The sequence below is a fragment of the Bubalus kerabau genome, chromosome 3 (assembly GCF_029407905.1).
Source record: "Bubalus kerabau isolate K-KA32 ecotype Philippines breed swamp buffalo chromosome 3, PCC_UOA_SB_1v2, whole genome shotgun sequence".
Taxonomy (NCBI): Eukaryota; Metazoa; Chordata; class Mammalia; order Artiodactyla; family Bovidae; genus Bubalus; species Bubalus kerabau.
The window spans coordinates 45,021,338-45,038,400 of NC_073626.1; the positions used below are offsets into that span (position 1 = coordinate 45,021,338).

A 17,063-nucleotide genomic window follows, 5' to 3' on the forward strand; every position below is an offset into this window, starting at 1 on the left:
TTGTTTTGCTCCCAAAGCCTGAACCCTCAGCTGTGTTCAGGAGGAAAAGGTGATGCTTTGTCTTGGACAGAAGCACGGTGCTGCTATTTGATTCTCATATACACATGAAAGATCAGTATCAGCTGAGACTTAGAACGGATGTGTGTCTGAGGCACAGGAGTGATCTAAGTCCTTGTTACTCGACATGGTCCACAGACCAGCAGCAGTAGCGTTGCCTATGGGCCCCCATCCCAGGCCCACCGAGCCAGAGCTGCACCTCAGACGTGTGTGCAGATTCGTTTGACAGTGATCCTGCCCTGGGATCATTCAGATAGGTAAAAGCAGACCAGCAGGCGAAGCTGAGAAAAGCGGACGGGCCAGATGAACTAGGGGCTGGGGTAGGTGAGGGATGTGTGGGCAACGGCTGTCTGCCGGGCCTGCTGATCCAGTCTGAGTGGCTTCACCACTGTGCACACAGCACCTGAGTTACTTGCATGTAATTCACCACGTGATCACTGACTCAGCACGGTGACGGTTTGGAATAAAGGGAAAATTCATGTCCGGCGGTCACTGCTCCCCTCCCCACAGGGAGGTCAGGCATCTGTTCTCATCGCTGTGCTTCTTTCTAGAGAGCTGAGGATGGAGCATGATGAAGAAATCATTTTCTGGCGTACTTGGGCTAATTAAAAAAACAATCCACCACCATCCAATTAGTTGCAGAACTCACTTTCGAGAGCTTTCACAATGCCAATTCCATTCTTTTATTTCCTCATACCACAAACGTTTTATTGCCTTTTTACAACCTGAATTTACATAAGCAAATTGCAAAGGAAAAACAGGCATTCTTTTATCCTCCAAAATGCATGTAAGAAATATAGCACAAACTCTAATATTTATACATGAACAGGCTTAGCTGAAGCTTTATGGCAATTTCTTAAAATGAACATGACAGTTTAAATATTTATGCCTGTAAAGGTTTGCATAATCTACTATACATAGTTATTTCAGAAGTAGTTAAGACATTTAATTAATCAGAGAAAAACGTCAACAAAAAAGCTCTAACAATTGTGTGCAACTTAAATTATTTACAATTAAACATTTAGGGTCCTGATTCACAAAACTTAGTGCATATCATGATTTTTGCAGAACAGCTATGCAGAATATTCCTTGGGTAAAATCTAGAATGAATGGCTTTTTGAAGAATGTCTGTAATATGCTTATTGGAAACCAGAGGAAAAGTAACAAAACAAAAACTTCAGCAGCTGCATTTGATTTGAAAATTTAAGTAGACAGCAGCAATCAGAAAAAAAACAGGGGCCACAAGAGAAGAGCTGGTGGCATTTTTGATATTAGTTTTGTTATGTACAAGGAGAAAAACGATTCTCCCCATTTTTGTTCTTAAAAAAAAAAAACAACCCAATAATCACTACATGTGAACTCAGAGTCTTTCTTCTTCCAGAGTTGTCTTTAAACTTAACACCAAAATTAGCAAACGTGGATAAAAAGTACCATCAGTTCAGTGGGTTTTGTTTTAGTAGGGAAAGCCTGGGACAGGGTTACCAAGGGATTAGCTATTCAAATTAGGAGAGAATTGTCACAGATAAGGCGCCAGAACCCCAAGCTTCCCCTTGAAGCACTTTGGTGGATTCAAAATTGATTTTACATATATGCCAAAGGAGATGATGCAAAGAAAATGAGCAGGACAATCTGTTTTCAAGGTAAAGTGACAGAATTTTCAGTGAATCAGGTACCAGGTTAAAGCCTTAAAAAAAAAAAAAAGCCAAAATTTACAGTAAACATTTTGAACTCTGGAATGCAGATATAGTACAGTTACTGGTAAGTTACATTTACAAAACTGCTTCAGACAGCAGTTGCTCCAGAGTCAGAATTGAAAAATGTACAAGCCAGCTCATGAGAACCTTAGATACAATGTTATTAAAATACATTGTTAATCATAAAAATACTTTACTATGTACATGTACACTGTATAAACTCTAGGTCTGCTTAATCCCACCTCTGCCAGTGCGGCGCACCATTACCACCTGCTCCTCACACAATGCACACAGCTGGTCCAGCCGTCAGTTCTTCGGGTACGCGGGGAAGGGCTTCTCGTCCTGCAGGGCGTCTAGGTGGAAGAGTCGGTTTTACTTCCACTGTACCTGACTTTCCTAAACGCTGGTCCGAGTAACTCTGGGCACTCACATGATTCGTTTGCGATTTGATTACACTTTAGAAGAAGGCTATAGTTCATCTGGTCAGTTATTACACTGTCCTGCTTGTAGTCGGGATGCTTTGCGATAAACTCCCTCATCCATTTGGCAACTGTCATTAATTCTCCTGGAGGGGGGAAAATAATTTTTTTTTTTAATGACAACTTGGTAGTATTTTTTTATTTGTTGGGTTTGGCTTTTATCTTTAGAAAGCTGACATTTAGTGGCTGGACAACACAACCCTGAAGAAGAATCAAGAGTGGCGTTTGGGCCGAGCCACAGGACAGGGGCTGGGAACAAGATGTTTTTCACCTCGTCTGAAGAACTCCTCCTGGGAAGGGTTTCATGCTGCAGGCAGGCCGCAAGAACACACATGCCCTGCTGCTGTGAGACCTGTCAGGTGCCACCCATACGGGGACACCGCCTGCCCTAAGACACAGGAGCCAACACACGTTGACCAGTCTGTGTCCTCCCATCCAGCCAGACCTGCCCGTATCGGTGTCAGAGACTGCCCTGGACGGGGGCTCTGTGTTCCCCAGAGTGACCTGATCCAAGAGGGACACAGAACAGTGAGTAGATGCACTCGGAGAGAAACCCGCAGAGACAGCACTAGGGGGGTCATCCTCTTGGCTCTGGAAACCTTACAGAAGCCTCAAGCGAAACACACAAGCTGCTGTCCTCTTCCCTGGCCACCGGGATCTCAAAGCTGGGAAAGCAGGGGTCCCCGGGCGCCCCTACAGGGAGGCAGGCTAGAGGGCCCGAGTCCAAGCTGTGTGCTCAGGTGACTCACCTTGGAGCTGGCTTAGACTCATATAGAGAGTCCGGGGTGCTGCAGAGCACACACAGTTGGGCAATAATGACAAACTATCCACATGCGGTATTTCATCGTCTAAAACGCCATCGGGTTAAAGACTCAACACTAGTTTATGAACCAGTAAGAGAAAAAGCGCTGCTGATTCAAAGGTGACTGCGAAAGACAACAAGGTGTATGTAACCGCAGAGATGGTACTACCCGGAAAAGTGCAGTGATTAGGATGCTGTATACTCTAATAAAAGACCGCTTTAAAAACTGAGTATTTTAAGACTCTGAGGTTCTGAGTTATGTTAAGAGATTCCTATGTTAAGATGTTAAGCCTATGTTAAGAGATTCTTTTTTTAAAAAACAAAGGAAAGCCAAGGCTGCCGTACCGGACGCCCTCTTCTTGATGAGCTTCAGGTAGTTCAGAATGCTGCACCTGGTGTCCACGTCCACCTCCATGCTCTCCAGGTAGGAGTTCAGGATGGGGATCAGCCCAGGGAACACGCCTTCCTGCGAGGAGCAGGGCGCGGTCAGGCAGGGGCACGGAGCAGGGCGCGGTCAGGCAGGGGCGCTCTGGGGGGGGCTCTGGGCAGGCAGGCGGGGCACAGGCCAAGGCAGGCCCTACCTTGCCGTTGATGATGGTGTCGATGGTCATGAGCGCGTACTCCTCGGCCGCTGGCTCCGCCCTGCCCGCGGCCTTGCCGCAGCCGTCCACCACGGCGTTGCCACCTGCTGGAGGGGCGCAGGGCGCATTAGCCACCGGTGCAGCCTCCGGGGACCCCAGAAATGCAAGAAAAGGCGGTACCTTTGCAAATGTCTTTTCTGAAATAAAACAGTTCCTGCAGGACGGCGTCTCGCTTCTGGGCAACCTTCATGTTCTCATCAACCTAAGGAGGAAAACCATCGCAGCCATGTCAAAATGTTCCCAAAGTCGGGGACACTCCTGCTCCCACATGGGTGGGGCCGCTGGCCTCTGCGGTGGGCACCCACCTGAGACGAATGCTCCCATCCCCAATGCTGGCTGGGGCCAGAAAGGCGGCACGGTCACGTGCAGTCGTGTCCGTCAACCCCAGTCTGGGATGGGCTTTTCAATAATGGGGCAACTTGAAGAGACACGCACCTTAGAAATCCATGTGAAACTTACACGTGTGGAGGCTGCCTGGGAAAACCTGGGGGGAATGTATGGTGCTGGGGAGGCACGGAGCCATCCAGGCTCACAGCCGGAGGTGCAAAGGGAAGTGCAGAGGCCCTGCTGCCTTGCGGGGTGGGGGGCCCTCTGTCCTCCCTGCCCCCAGGGCTTTGCTGCCTCACCCGACCACCTGGCAGTGGGCAGGTCGCCAACGCTGCCTGCCTGCCTGGGGCTCTGCCCACTCCCTCAGGAGCCCCCAGCTCCAATTCATTTATTTCGATCAACATAACGAAATCTTGGGGGACACTCTAATATACAAAACGGACACAAGTCAGAGGTCACACTGGAAGGGATGGCTGAGACAAAGTCCTGGATCAGCTTTGCACCCATTAATTCCTACAGTTATTTATTTTTTTTAAAAGGTACATATGACCTTTGGATTAATATAAATAGTTCTAGGAACATGTTCAAATAATCCTCATACGTCTGGCTTCAATCCTAATCAACACTTGTCTTTTTCTTAGTCTTGTCAATAAGTCACAAAGATCAACGGTTGTAATTTCTGCTTTTATAAATTCCTTTTTCAGTCTATTTTTTACTACTGCTCTTTAAATTCTGAATTTGACTACTTGGGTTTATTTTTAATCTTTCTGTTAAAGCATTTAAAGCTACGGTTTTCCCTTGAGACCAGCTTTGCCAGCATCATTTTCCTATACAATCTACAGTTCTAATTTTGATTTAATCTAGAACCTATTGCTGCTGCTGCTAAGTAGCTTCAGTCGTGTCCAACTCTGTGCGACCCCATAGACGGCAGCCCACCAGGCTCCCCCGTCCCTGGGATTCTCCAGGCAAGAACACTGGAGTGGGTTGCCATTTCCTTATCCAATGCATGTAAGTGAAAAGTGAAAGTAAAGTCGCTTAGTCGTGTCCCGACTCCTAGCGACCTCATGGACTGCAGCCTACCAGGCTCCTCCGTCCATGGGATTTTCCAGGCAAGAGTACTGGAGTGGGGTGCCATTGCCTTCTCCCTAGAACCTATTAGGAAAACAATTTAAAATTTCCAACAGTTAAATTTTTCCTGAACATTTTCTGGATGAGTTTTGGTGGAAATGTGACTTATTGTACGCTGTCTAGTTTTAAGAAATGAAAATTTTCCTCGATTAATTTTTGATATTCTTCCGCAGGGCATTCAAAAGGCGTGTGTGGTATGAGGTCTGCGACACAGACAACACAGCCCGGCTTCTTAGCCATGCTGTTTGCCTCCGCTGTGCTTTTCCCTTCCTCTGACTGTGCGGCCTTCAGCTACTGAGTAACGGGACGGGCGCTCTTGTGAGTGGTCTACTCCACCGTCCCGACGGGGCCTCAGGACAGCCCGTGCAGCCCCACTCTACACCTGCACACCGAGGTGCCGAGAGGACACTGACCGTCCAGGTGAAAAGGCAGGTAAGTGGTGCAAGCGAACTGAGCGTTCACCTGGACCAGTATCTTACCCACTGCACGAGAGTGCCCTTAAATTCGCTTATGCTCTTGAGAAGCTATGCTTTCTGGAAGATGAAAAAAAAAAAAAAAAGAATCATGGCTCTAATGATCCTGGATGAGCAAGTGGATAAACTTGCTTTCCGTATCTCATTTAAGACTTTCTCACATTTCTCTGTTACAACTTTGCCATTCCTGTATACTTTTTAAAAGGTCATTATGGAGCTCTTTACTGTCTATATCTGTCCGTGTTTTAGGTGTATCTTATGCAAACTGCACTGCCATTTTAGATCACCGCTTTCAGCATTTGAATAGGAGAACATAGTCTATTCAAATTTGTCTTCATCTTATTTTCCCCATTGTGTGCTCTCTTGGGCATACTGTCTTACCATGCCCAGGGCCCGAGACCCATTGCTGTGGCTCCAAAGTTTTCTTTGTTCTTTCCCCACCCCCTTTAGCCAGGAGATTAGAGGCCACAAATCCTATTTCTAAGCATTAAGTGTTTCTTCTTATTTTCAGACAGTTCAGTTCAGTTCAGTCGCTCAGTCGTGTCCGACTCTTTGCAACCCCATGAACCGCAGCACGCCAGGCTTCCCTGTCCATCACCAACTCCTGGAGATTACTCAAACTCATGTCCATTGAGTTGGTGATGCCATCCAACCATCTCATCCTCTGTCGTCCCCTTCTCCTTCCACCCTCAATCTTTCCCAGCATCAGGGTCTTTTCCAATGAGTCAGCTCTTTGCATCAGGTGGCCAAAGTATTGGAGTTTCAACTTCAGCATCAGTCCTTTCAATGAACACCCAGGACTGATCTCCTTTAGGATGGACAGGTTGGATATCCTTGCAGTCCAAGGGACCAGAGTCTTCAACACCACAGTTCAAAAGCATCAATTCTTCGGCGCTCAGCTTTCTTTCTAGTCTAATTCTCACATCTATACAGGACTACTGGAAAAACTATAGCCTTGACTAGACGGACAAGCAGTTTTGAAATTCTTTCTCCAGATGTCAGCCATTAAGAAACATCTACTATTCCCCTCCTTCCACTGACCCCTTGCTAGGTAAGATTTCTGGCTGACTTTGAGCCCTAACTTCATCTTTTTTGTTATAATCACTTGGAATTTAAAGACTAGCTTGGCTGCCAGAGACATCCACGGTTCTAGTTCTTCACCTTCAGGATTCTGGAGACTTCTCTCCATCTCTTCCAGCATTTAAAATTGCAGATGAGAAATGAGACCAACTGATTTTTCTTCTTTTTGGCAGAAAGCTAGGTAGCCTAATTTCCTCTCCTTTCTGGACAACTGATCTTTACTTTGAGATTCTTCCTAGATTTCGGTTCTTCTTTACCTATTTCTGTCTCATCTTTAATGGACTCTTACTCAAGGAAAATTATATTCATTTATTTTCTTTATTGTATCTCACATCTCTTTTGTGTAGACTACAGACAAACACTGAACTTTTCAAAGAATTTCTCTCCTGCTTTTCCCATGAGTTCTGTTTCTCTGCTGTCCTACAGGGATGAACTCAGTTTGGTTCCCGAAATCAGTGACTTTGACCTTCAACCACATCTGCTTACTGGGGAGTATACTGAGTGTTAAAAGTGTGGCCACCACGTCCTTTGTTTCTGAGAACTCCTCTGCTCTCCAAATGTTCTTTGATCCACAGGGCTTGTTTATTTAAGATGCGACTCTTCTCTAGAATTTCTTCAAGGGCATTAGTGAGAATTTTCTTAAAATATTCTTTCCAGTTTCCAAATTAACCGTGTTCTATTGAGGATAACACACTCTGGGGGCCCATGGGCTCTTCTCTTTAAGGCTATTGAAAGTTTTCAAGTTTCTCCTGCCTTTCAGATATCTATACCTGACCCTGGAACAATGCGTGTCCCCCTAGATGAAGATGCTCTCCAGCAGTAAACATCACAGTACTCCATGATCTGCTGCTGCTCGAATTCTCTGACACGGAGGAACCGACTGTAAGTTACATGTAGTTTTCTGACTGTGTGAGGGTCAGAGTCCCTAAGGCCTGTGTTGTCCAAGGGTCAAGTGTATTTACATTCATAAGCAAAGGCTTAGACTGGCAGCTCTCAGGGACCCGTGACATGGGCTGATCTCCCCAGGGGGTGCCCCACAAGGCTAAGAGGGGCCTGCAGAGTCCTGCAGGTCACCCTGGGCCTAGGCGCAGTGGGCAGGCAGGGTCAGCCTGACCGCCAGACTTCTTCAGGGCGCATGTGTGCACGCTGGCGGGAGTGGCCCCCACAGAGGAAGGGGGCATCGGGGGCAGGTGCTGGCCCGGTGGCTCTTGTCCTCCTTCCATGCTCGCAGGGACAAGCAGCGTGTCCCGCTGTCTCTGCTCTGGCCCTGAGCCCCGCAGACCCCCACTCTGCCCGGCAGCCTCTCCCAGCCCCTCTCCGTGCCGAGACCCTCCAGCCGGGAGACCAAGGCCTCCGTGCTCGCTTGGCTATGGCCCCAGGGTCTGCAGCGTTGCAGCCTCGCAGCCTGGAGCTATTTCAAGGCCTTGAACGGCTTCCAGAAAGCTCCATCTTGGTTTTAGTTGGGCTAAAGCGGATTCAGATCTGTTTTTCCGATGGTGCCCTGACATCCGCATTCTCCAGAAACCTCCCCAGCTCAGCGCCTCTGAGCCGCCCCCTCCCTGCACTGAGTAGTCATGCGTCCCTTCCTCCCGCGAAGGTTGTGACTGGCCTGGGAGCTGACAGGATGAAACACACTGGGGGCACCCCCTCCCACCGTCTTAAATCGGAAGTCTGGAAATGAGCAGTTATTCAAATGAAACTCTTAATGTCCTTCAAACGGGCCGAGTAAGGAGCTACCATCAGCACTTTTTTTTCAGGTGTCTCCACCAAAACGGTCCTCAAATCTATAGTATAAGCTTTGGTTTGAAAGGAAAAAAAACAGGGTGGGAGAGGAGCACTCTTCCTAAGGAGGAACAGGGCTAAGTGAGCTCAGAGCTGAAACAAGTATCATACAGAAAGGCGCACTGGATGATAATCCAGACACCCACAGCCAGCCCGACGCTGAACACCATCCTTACCTTGGACAGCGGGATGAGAAAGTCCAGTTTGTAGGACAGGATCACCCTGGTGAGCAGCACCACGAAAACCACATATGCGGAGTTCTCAAAGTCCGTCAGCTGAACCTGGACGTGGGGCCAAGATGTCAGGGACCCACGGTGCCAGTGGTGCCTCCCCGAGGGGCCCCGCGGGTCACAGCGTTCCCGGGGACCTCCTGAGCCCCCACCTGGGGCCGGAAACCTCTGCCCAAAGGCTACTCCCGGAAAGCAGTCCTCCTGAGCCGCTGGGCTCACATGTCGCGCGTGCGCGCGCACACACACACACAATCTGTGCTGCTGTCTGGGTAACCCGAGCCTCTGGGGAGGGTACAGGTGGGTGGGTGGCGGTCAGGTGGGAATAGGTTCGACGGAGTCGGTTCCTGCCCGCAGGCCACGTACCTCCATGGGCCGGAATTCCACTCTCCACCCAATGTCAGAGTTTGGAGGAGGAGGCTTGAATCGCATTGTCTGCCAATTTGTGGACTGAATATTCTGCAATCAAAAAGCAGAGAATAAAACCAGTTTTCCACATATCCAAGAAGATACTAACATGATTTCATATTTAACATGTGAAGCAGACTATTTACTGTCTATACCCTTCGACCTGCAAAGGAAACTGAACAGCGAGCATTTAACAGAAGTGAGGTGACATGTCAGCGACTCTGAACGTAGCAGTCGTGTTCTTTATTTTTTAAAACATTTGTTGCAGATACCTCAAAGTGGTCGGACTCGTTGGCATCATCCAGGTGGATTTTCTCTTCAAACAGAGTCAGCGGGTCTCTGATGAAGAGATGCGCCACGTGCTGGGCCAGCAGGTGGTCGAGGCCTGCGGAGAGGTCACACCAGGCTCACTCCAGAGCTGCTCTCCACGCCCCGGGGACGGCAGACAGCTCGGGGGGTTGAAGAAAGGCAGCTAGGAGCTTAGGAGACGCTGGACTGTGCAGGATTCTTGTGCCGCCCCGAGTTTATCCTGCAGACCCGAGGGGAGTGTTGGAGTTGTGTTCGCCCCTTAAACGACGCCCATGGGGATCTGAGGGGCACACCTCCAAAGTCAGCTCTTTTTGCTAAAAGTTAAGCTCTCACAAGTATCTGGGACTTGAAACTTTAGGGCAAACAGCCTCGTAAGAAAAGTTAAGAGATCTCACATTAAAAATAGAAGCCAGATGGGAGTAAGCAAAGGAGTTTAAGAGAGTTTTGAAGAACTAAAGGCTTACAGTCAAATCTAGACAAGGGGAATGGAGGCTTACCTTCCTGCAACAGCTGTTCGTAGATTTCTTTGTCTTTTGTCAGGTCAATGTCATTGTATTTCTCACCGCACTCAGATAAGTAACTGTCTATCGAATCGTATCGGGACTTACTGATCCTATAGTGGTTGTTCTTCAGTGGCTAAAATTGAAAAAATACAAATGAATGCCATATAAAGTGATGTGGAAATAAACTAAAACCCCAAGTAATTATATTAAAAGGTTATATACTTTATAAATAATTACATAAAACTGTCCAACCTGAACATGAGATCCTGAAAAATATCTGTTAACCCTGAAAAGTATTAGAATTTAAAAAAAAAAAAAAATTGGAGACAATTTAATCTGTTCTCAGATCTCAATTAAATATATATACACGTTTCTTTTTTTTTTTTTAACAAGTGGATCACCATTATTATTAAGACTGGAAAACACCCATGTTGGGAGCAAAAATATAAACCCACCATGTATTCTTTCCTGGAAAATCCCAGGCAGAGGAGCCTAGTGGGCTTATATATTATATAGTCCATGGGGCTACAGACAGCCAGACATGACTAAGCCACTAACACTTTCACTTTCATAATGTAAACCAAAAAATTTGGTTTAAACCATTAAAAAACCATTAAAATGTCTACTTTAAAGCTTATTTGTACTTAGTATGGTCAACAATTTATGAACAATTATATAAAGACCAGAGCAGCAGTAGCGCAGCCCTGGTCAAGAACGTGAGCATCACCTGTGAGGACTCTTTACTAATATGCACGTCTGCATCTCAGTTCTGGACTTTCTTTACTCACTGGGTCTGGGGGTGGGCAGGGCTGGGTAACTATTTTTAAAGAGCTCTATAGGCGGTTCTGATGCACTCTTGGTTGGAGAGATGCAGGGTCAGAGTTCAACATACAAACAAGAGGCACAAACCTACCCTTCTTAGGCAAAACTCACCCTTTACGAGGGGCCAAGGAATCTGACAACAGATTGCGCTTTCCCCAGCAGAGAAAGCACCATAGACAAAGCACTCAGGTAGCGCCAAAAAGCTTTCTGGTAAAAACAGCCATCAGCACTGACTTCCAAAATAAAGAAAAACTGTTCTATCAATTTTAGAGGGCAAAACAAACACAGATTTCAACAAATGATGGAAATTAACTTGGCACCGCCCCCACCCCCAACCAAATCACATTTCCCATATTCTCACCCCAAACACACCGTAAAGCCAAAGACAGGCTGATAAGCTGTCAGCTTCTTCCTGTGTGTGACTAACCCACTCAGGATGAAAACGGTTTAAGGGAGACTTCAACACTGTGAGTGGCGACAAGACCCCCACGTCACCTGCCGGATTCAAAAGGCTGGTAAGGAAAAGCGTGCCCACCTCCAGTCCTCTCTCCTCCCGAGTTCTATCATCTACAGACGCAGAAATCACGCCCCAGCGACAATCAATGTCTGACACATAGCCTCGGTAAAAAGGCGACGCAGCACTCAAAGCCATCTAGGAACAAACAGAAGTCAGCACCTGCAAGGTCAAAGTGTCACCAACATGCTGAAGAAGGCTCTGTGCAGTTACCCCCGGTCTAGAAGCACCAGCGTGTGCCACCCCTGCGGGCCCTACCACAGGCACTGCGCCTGCCTGCTCTGGGGAAGGACGGCGGGACTGACGCCAGCCCTGGCCTCTGCTTCCTTGAATCATCCTCTCTAGATGGTGAGGGCAGGCGGGATGAGAGAAGGAAAACAGCTAGGCTTGAACTTGACATTTAACACATAAATGCCTCACTACCTAAAGCACTGCTAAACTCTTCAGCTTAGACGCTTATCCGTGAGCTCTCTGTCTGCATACTAGTTGTGTTAGTTCAGGTCTAAATGAAGTCTTAACTGGACTTAAATAGCACACGGTCAGCAAATTTTGCACATGCAGTCTTTATCTGATACAAAAGAGTAGTTAAAATTAGGTGTGATTTCTACTTACGACAATTGGGCAGATGGTAGCCAACTGATCGTAAAGGTATCTGGCCTCGGATATGCTGCAGGCTTGGAACGTTACCTGTTTAAGAATCACAGATTATTAAAGAATAATACAAAGTCATCACCATCCTCCCCAAGGAGCCAGTCCGAGAAGGAAGGTCGTTGCTCATGGCACGTGAGGTCATTCCAATGATCCCATCAGTGAAGCCAGTTTTAAAAGCTGTCTTGGATGAACTTGTCTAGAATATGGCTTTAATCATGTTTGCATGGGATATAAATAACCCTGTTCTGATGTTAAGTAAGATTAGGAAGTCAGGAGAGAAAAACAGGACCTATAACAGTGAAGCTCAGCCAGGCACTTCTCCTCTATGGCTGGCATGTGCGGTTGGCTGCGGGCGTGTATACACTTTGGTACAAAAGGAGAATCTGGAGATGCGAATAATGGGCTTCAAAGCTCCCCACTGTGGCACCGTGGGTAATAGCTTGGAAGGGGGCAGGACTGTAGAGAAGGCAGGAAGAGAAGGCAGTTTAAAACACTTCGACTGCCCAGGAAGAACTGCAGGCTGGTGGAGGAGGCACAGAAGAGCCACAGCGGGCCCGGAGACCGGCGGGCACAGACCAGAGACAGCAGGCCTGGGCCGGGCCCGGGTGATCCTTGGGCAGGTGAGGAGCTGCGGCACCAGCACACGACGGGCTTACCGAGCCACGGGAGTGACCGAGGGACCCTGTAAGCATGCTTTCTTCTAGTTTTTTGATTGGTGTCTCTTAGACGGTCTAGTACACACTACATTTACAGGCAAATTCTGGAAAAGTCAACCCTAGAAAAATATGCTTAAGAAAACTGGCAGCTGGAATTCAGTAACCAAGTTACAGCAGTGATACAGCTTACAGCTTAGTTATGTTAAGTACATTTAAGAGCTAGCTTCCTTACCCCAGGACTGAGAGAGCCACAGCCAAACCAAACAGGGCATCACTGCCCTAATGATGGGAAAGGAAAAAAGAATTCTTAACACCTTAAAAAGGTATAAATATATGAATGGTTTTGCCTTCTGGTATCCTTTCAAAGTATCATATAAAGAAGAGAAGCAATTTCCCCTCAGGAAAATGAGGAGGGGGAAAAAAAGAAGGAAAATTGAGTTTAGAAAACTAAATACCTAAAATTTGTCTAGTACCCAGTGTTGAAATCATAGAATTTTCTTGGGGGTGGGGGGAGGAAGGGAGCCTATCATAACATGTATGAACTTATTAAATGATTCCTGAAAAGTCCCCCGAGAGTCAAAAATTTGAATATGGTTAAAATTCATTTTGTTCTGTATAGTGAGTTGCTCAAAAGCCTTAAAACAATACTTTGAAATCATTTTGTCCTGCTTTCCTGTAATGGGTCGTTTCTAGGGTTCCACTTAAAAGATAACAGAGAGACTTCTGTGGAGATTGGTGGAATCTGTCTCATTTTACTTTTAAGAGTAGTATTGAAAGTGGGGTGGCTGTATACACCATTCAGAAAAAGAAAACAACCCTAAACCCATGACAAAGCTTAAACTGGATGGAAAACTGTATCTACAAGCAATAAAAATGCAAACTACCTGCCATTAGGACACATTTGTTTGTATAAACACTGTATCAAGGGAAAGAATGATCCCTCTGGAATGGGGCGACAGTGCAGTCTGCAGCAAAACACCTTGGTTTAATGGTAAACTGATGAAAAAAAGGCAACTGGCATCCCAATAGCACTGCTACAATTTTAAAACCACGCACTATTAAGTTCTAGAGTTTAATGGCTCTCTTCAGAAATATTTGTAATTAAGATAGGTAAGCAGATAGGCAGTTAAAAGTCAAAAGGTCTCCTTTTTTATGCAGTGTGCCCAGCTGGAAGGAAACTCATGGCCTAGGTTTGGCAGCCCCGCTTTATACCACTTACATCAGTAAGTCGGGGAAAGTAGGGGGAATGGGATCCTCGGCCACGGTTAAACACACTTAGCATGGATACATCTGACTCTCACGTTCAATTCTGATTATACATAGTTGGAAAAATGAACACATCCGAGATCCAAGTGCAGGAAGGCGTGCCTCTGTGCGGAGCTGCCTGAGGCGGTGGGCACAGGGTCACCAGCCGTGTGTGCACAGTAGAGCCGCCCCACGTGGGGTCAGGCTTCACGGTGCTCCAGCCAGTCAAGTGATTGGAACTGGAAAAAAATCTCAAGGCCCCCCCTTTTATCGGAGATTTTCAGTTTGAAATATCTAGTTTTGAGCCACTCCTACTCCTAACATTTTATTTTTTTAAATTTGTATTTACTTATTTTTGGCTGCTCTGGGCCTTTGCTGCTGTGCGTCGGCTTTTCACTGCAGCGGCTTCTCGTGTTGTGGAGCATGGGCTCGAGGCGCACAGGCTCAGCTGCCCTGAGGCATGCGGAATCTTCCCGGGCTGGGATCAAACCTGTGTCCCCCTGCACTGGCAGGCGAATTCTTAACCTGGTCTTTAACCTTAAGGTGGTCTTTTCCTGGACCACCAGGAAGGTCCCAACATGATTTTAAACAAACTCAAGATTGAAACCAGTATTGCTGTTAATAAAAACAACAAGAGTATGAGCTGAGTCAGACTTAGAAGGGGCCTTAATAAAAACTCTTCTTTCAAGTGTTGAGAAAACTGAGGCCAGAAGGGAAAGGAGTTAGCCAAGTACCCGAGAGATGACAGCTGAAGCCTGGGTGCAGGCTGGCAGGGGTCCCCCCACAGATCGTCTATGGGATGGGGAAGCATCGCTGGCGGAGGCACCAGCAATCAGATTACACTGGGGGTGGGGTGGGGAGGGCAGTATAATCATGTCATTAAAAGCGAGGCTATTCTATGTCCTGTGAAACAGCCAGGGGCAAGGCAAACCGGGGCTGTTAAATATTGATTCTTTTTATACCACTCTACAGCCTTGCAGGAAGATAGAAGTTTAAAGTCCAAACAACCCTTCCCTTGGACCACAAACTCACTGGGGTGCATCCAGGGTTCATTTTCAGAAACAGATCTGAGCAGTGTTTACAATCTCAAAGCTAAACCATCGCTAGATGGCAGCAAAAAGTAGGCACAGAAAGAACTGAGACAGTGGCCCTGGAACATTCCACATTTTAAGTTCACGAGCAACTGTGTCTTTGCAGTGAACTCAAGATTTTGCAAATTCTGTTCAGAGATACCTTCCAATGAGTTTACTGACATAACCAGTGGTTTTCAGAAAGATGTTACTAGTTACAGAAATATTTCAACCTGATGAACATTTTAAAGGCGAAACGCGCACACCTCAAGAAAAGAAGGTAATGGAGAGCAGTGGAGGCGGAAGCACCTCTCTGGGTCTTTGCACGGTACCTGCAGGCAGCAGTTGCCCATCCCGAAGCCCATGGCGTCCATGTAAATGTGGTCGGGCTTAGAGGCTGTCGTGGCCTCCTCGTCCTCAGGGAAAGTCTCTATAAATGGAGCTGGGGTGTTCTTGTCCTTAAAGACTGCAGTAATAAAAACAGAGAGAGAAAGAGGAGAGAGCAGGGAGTGAGAGAGAGTCAGCGTCAACAGCGGGGCAGGGGCTGCCCCCTCCCGCCCACAGACTCACTGGGCACGTTGATGACCACTTTCTCGCCCCTCCGGTGCCGGATGTTCCTGGTGAGCGTGCTGAAACAGACAACAAACGTCCAGAGCGGGCTGCCCAAAAACCCTTGTGCGTTAAAAGAATTTGATAACAGCGCTACGCGGGACGGCTTCTCCCTCAGACAAGTCCCCTAAAGCAGCCCTACAGAAAAATCACATGCACCGAGACTGAGGGGTCCTGCAGCCTCGCCCGCGGGCTCCTGCCTGAGGACGTCACCCTCTCTCCTGTGCAAACCCCCATTCCCGGCTCCGGGTGACTCCCCAAACCAAGCTCAAGTGTTCAAGGTCTGCCGTGGTCTGGCCTCACGCTATGCTTCTAACGTTTTCCATGTTAAGTCCAAAACCTGAGCCAAGTTGAGGTCCTTACGTTCCCTGTGCCTCACGGGACCCCGTACCTCATCACTGTCCCCATCCAACCCGCAGCTTAACACCATCTCACGGCCTACCATCTGATCCAGAAGCCCCCAGGCACGCTGTGAACGCCGAACATGCGGCCAGTCCTAAAAGAGACGTCCTCTGAGGGCAAACACACAGCAGATTTAATTTAAAAATACTGATTGCAAGTTGGATGTGTGTGTGTCATTAGTCACTCAACCGTGTCCAACTTTTTGCGACCCCATGGACTGTAGCCCACCGGCTCCTCTGTCCATGGGATTCTCCAGGCAAGAATGCTGGAATGGGTAGCCATGCCCTTCTCCAGGGGACCTTCTGGACCCAGAGTCAAGCCTAGGTCTCCCGCCTTACAGGCAAAGTCCTTACCGTCTGAGCCACCAGGGAAGCCCTTGAGTTGGATATAGCTAAAATGTCATTCACTTTTTTTTTTACTTTTTTAACGTGGCTACTAAATCACTATTAAAATGACGTGTGTGCCTCGCATTATGGTTTCACCAGGCAGGGCTGCTGTCCGCCCGGCATGACGCTACCACTCTCGGGAGGCCTGCTTTGACCCCCTCGGGCAGAAGCACCCTCCTCTGTCGGGTGCTGCCATCTTTGGACATAATCTACCTTTTCTTACAGCTGACCATCTCCTCCTTGGCACACCCTAACCCTAATGTTGGAAACTAAGCTTCTGCGTCTTCCTCTTCCCCAAAGACTCCATGCGTAGCGGGTGTGCAGACGTGTTACAGGAACGAACACTGAGCTGTCACAGGTTCCTAACTCTAGGTCAGGAGCCCGGGTTCACGATGACAGGGGAGACCCAAAGGTACAAAGCTGAGATCAGACCAGTGTGGGCCCTAAAGCAACCTGAAACCCTGGAATCAAAACTACAGAGCAGAATGTAGCGCGTGCCTATTACACACACAGGCATTGGACATATGTTACCTTATAGTCAAGGTACACGAGCGGGGTGAGGAGATCACAGACACCGGAGGTAAAAGATAAAAATAACGACAAGAAAGCTTCTCCAAACAGGAATTGAAATGACCTGGGGTTGAAATGAGTTTGCAGCTAAGTGAACAACTTTAGGATGACTAGGAAAACGGGCAGATCCAGCCTGGAAACAAGCGGCAAGGGCCGTGCAGCCGCGGGGGACGGAGGGTGTGAGCTGGTGCAGCCGGGATGGAGGGTGTGAGCTGGTGCGGCTGCTAC

At 47.6% G+C, this 17,063-nt stretch overlaps 1 protein-coding gene across 3 annotated transcripts in view; it reads right to left on the reverse strand.

The window, feature by feature from the left end:
* Positions 1 to 716: 716 nt before the first annotated feature.
* The window catches only part of GCLC (glutamate-cysteine ligase catalytic subunit), a 45,151-nt gene continuing 28,804 nt past the window's right edge, over positions 717 to 17,063 (reverse strand). Inside the window, exons 5-16 of one of the 3 annotated variants that reach the window (XM_055571758.1) lie at positions 15,439 to 15,497; positions 15,201 to 15,334; positions 11,859 to 11,933; positions 11,268 to 11,384; positions 9,905 to 10,043; positions 9,371 to 9,483; positions 9,057 to 9,149; positions 8,640 to 8,744; positions 3,794 to 3,875; positions 3,614 to 3,717; positions 3,378 to 3,498; positions 717 to 2,316 (exon numbers count right to left, since the gene is read on the reverse strand). In XM_055571758.1, the coding sequence (XP_055427733.1) occupies positions 2,105 to 2,316; positions 3,378 to 3,498; positions 3,614 to 3,717; positions 3,794 to 3,875; positions 8,640 to 8,744; positions 9,057 to 9,149; positions 9,371 to 9,483; positions 9,905 to 10,043; positions 11,268 to 11,384; positions 11,859 to 11,933; positions 15,201 to 15,334; positions 15,439 to 15,497 (1,354 nt within the window). In that variant the 3' untranslated portion in view covers positions 717 to 2,104. Of the gene's footprint in view, positions 2,317 to 3,377; positions 3,499 to 3,613; positions 3,721 to 3,793; positions 3,876 to 8,639; positions 8,745 to 9,056; positions 9,150 to 9,370; positions 9,484 to 9,904; positions 10,044 to 11,267; positions 11,385 to 11,858; positions 11,934 to 15,200; positions 15,335 to 15,438; positions 15,498 to 17,063 lie in introns of all 3 variants that reach the window. The other 2 variants (XM_055571756.1, XM_055571759.1) reach the window with 2 other exon arrangements.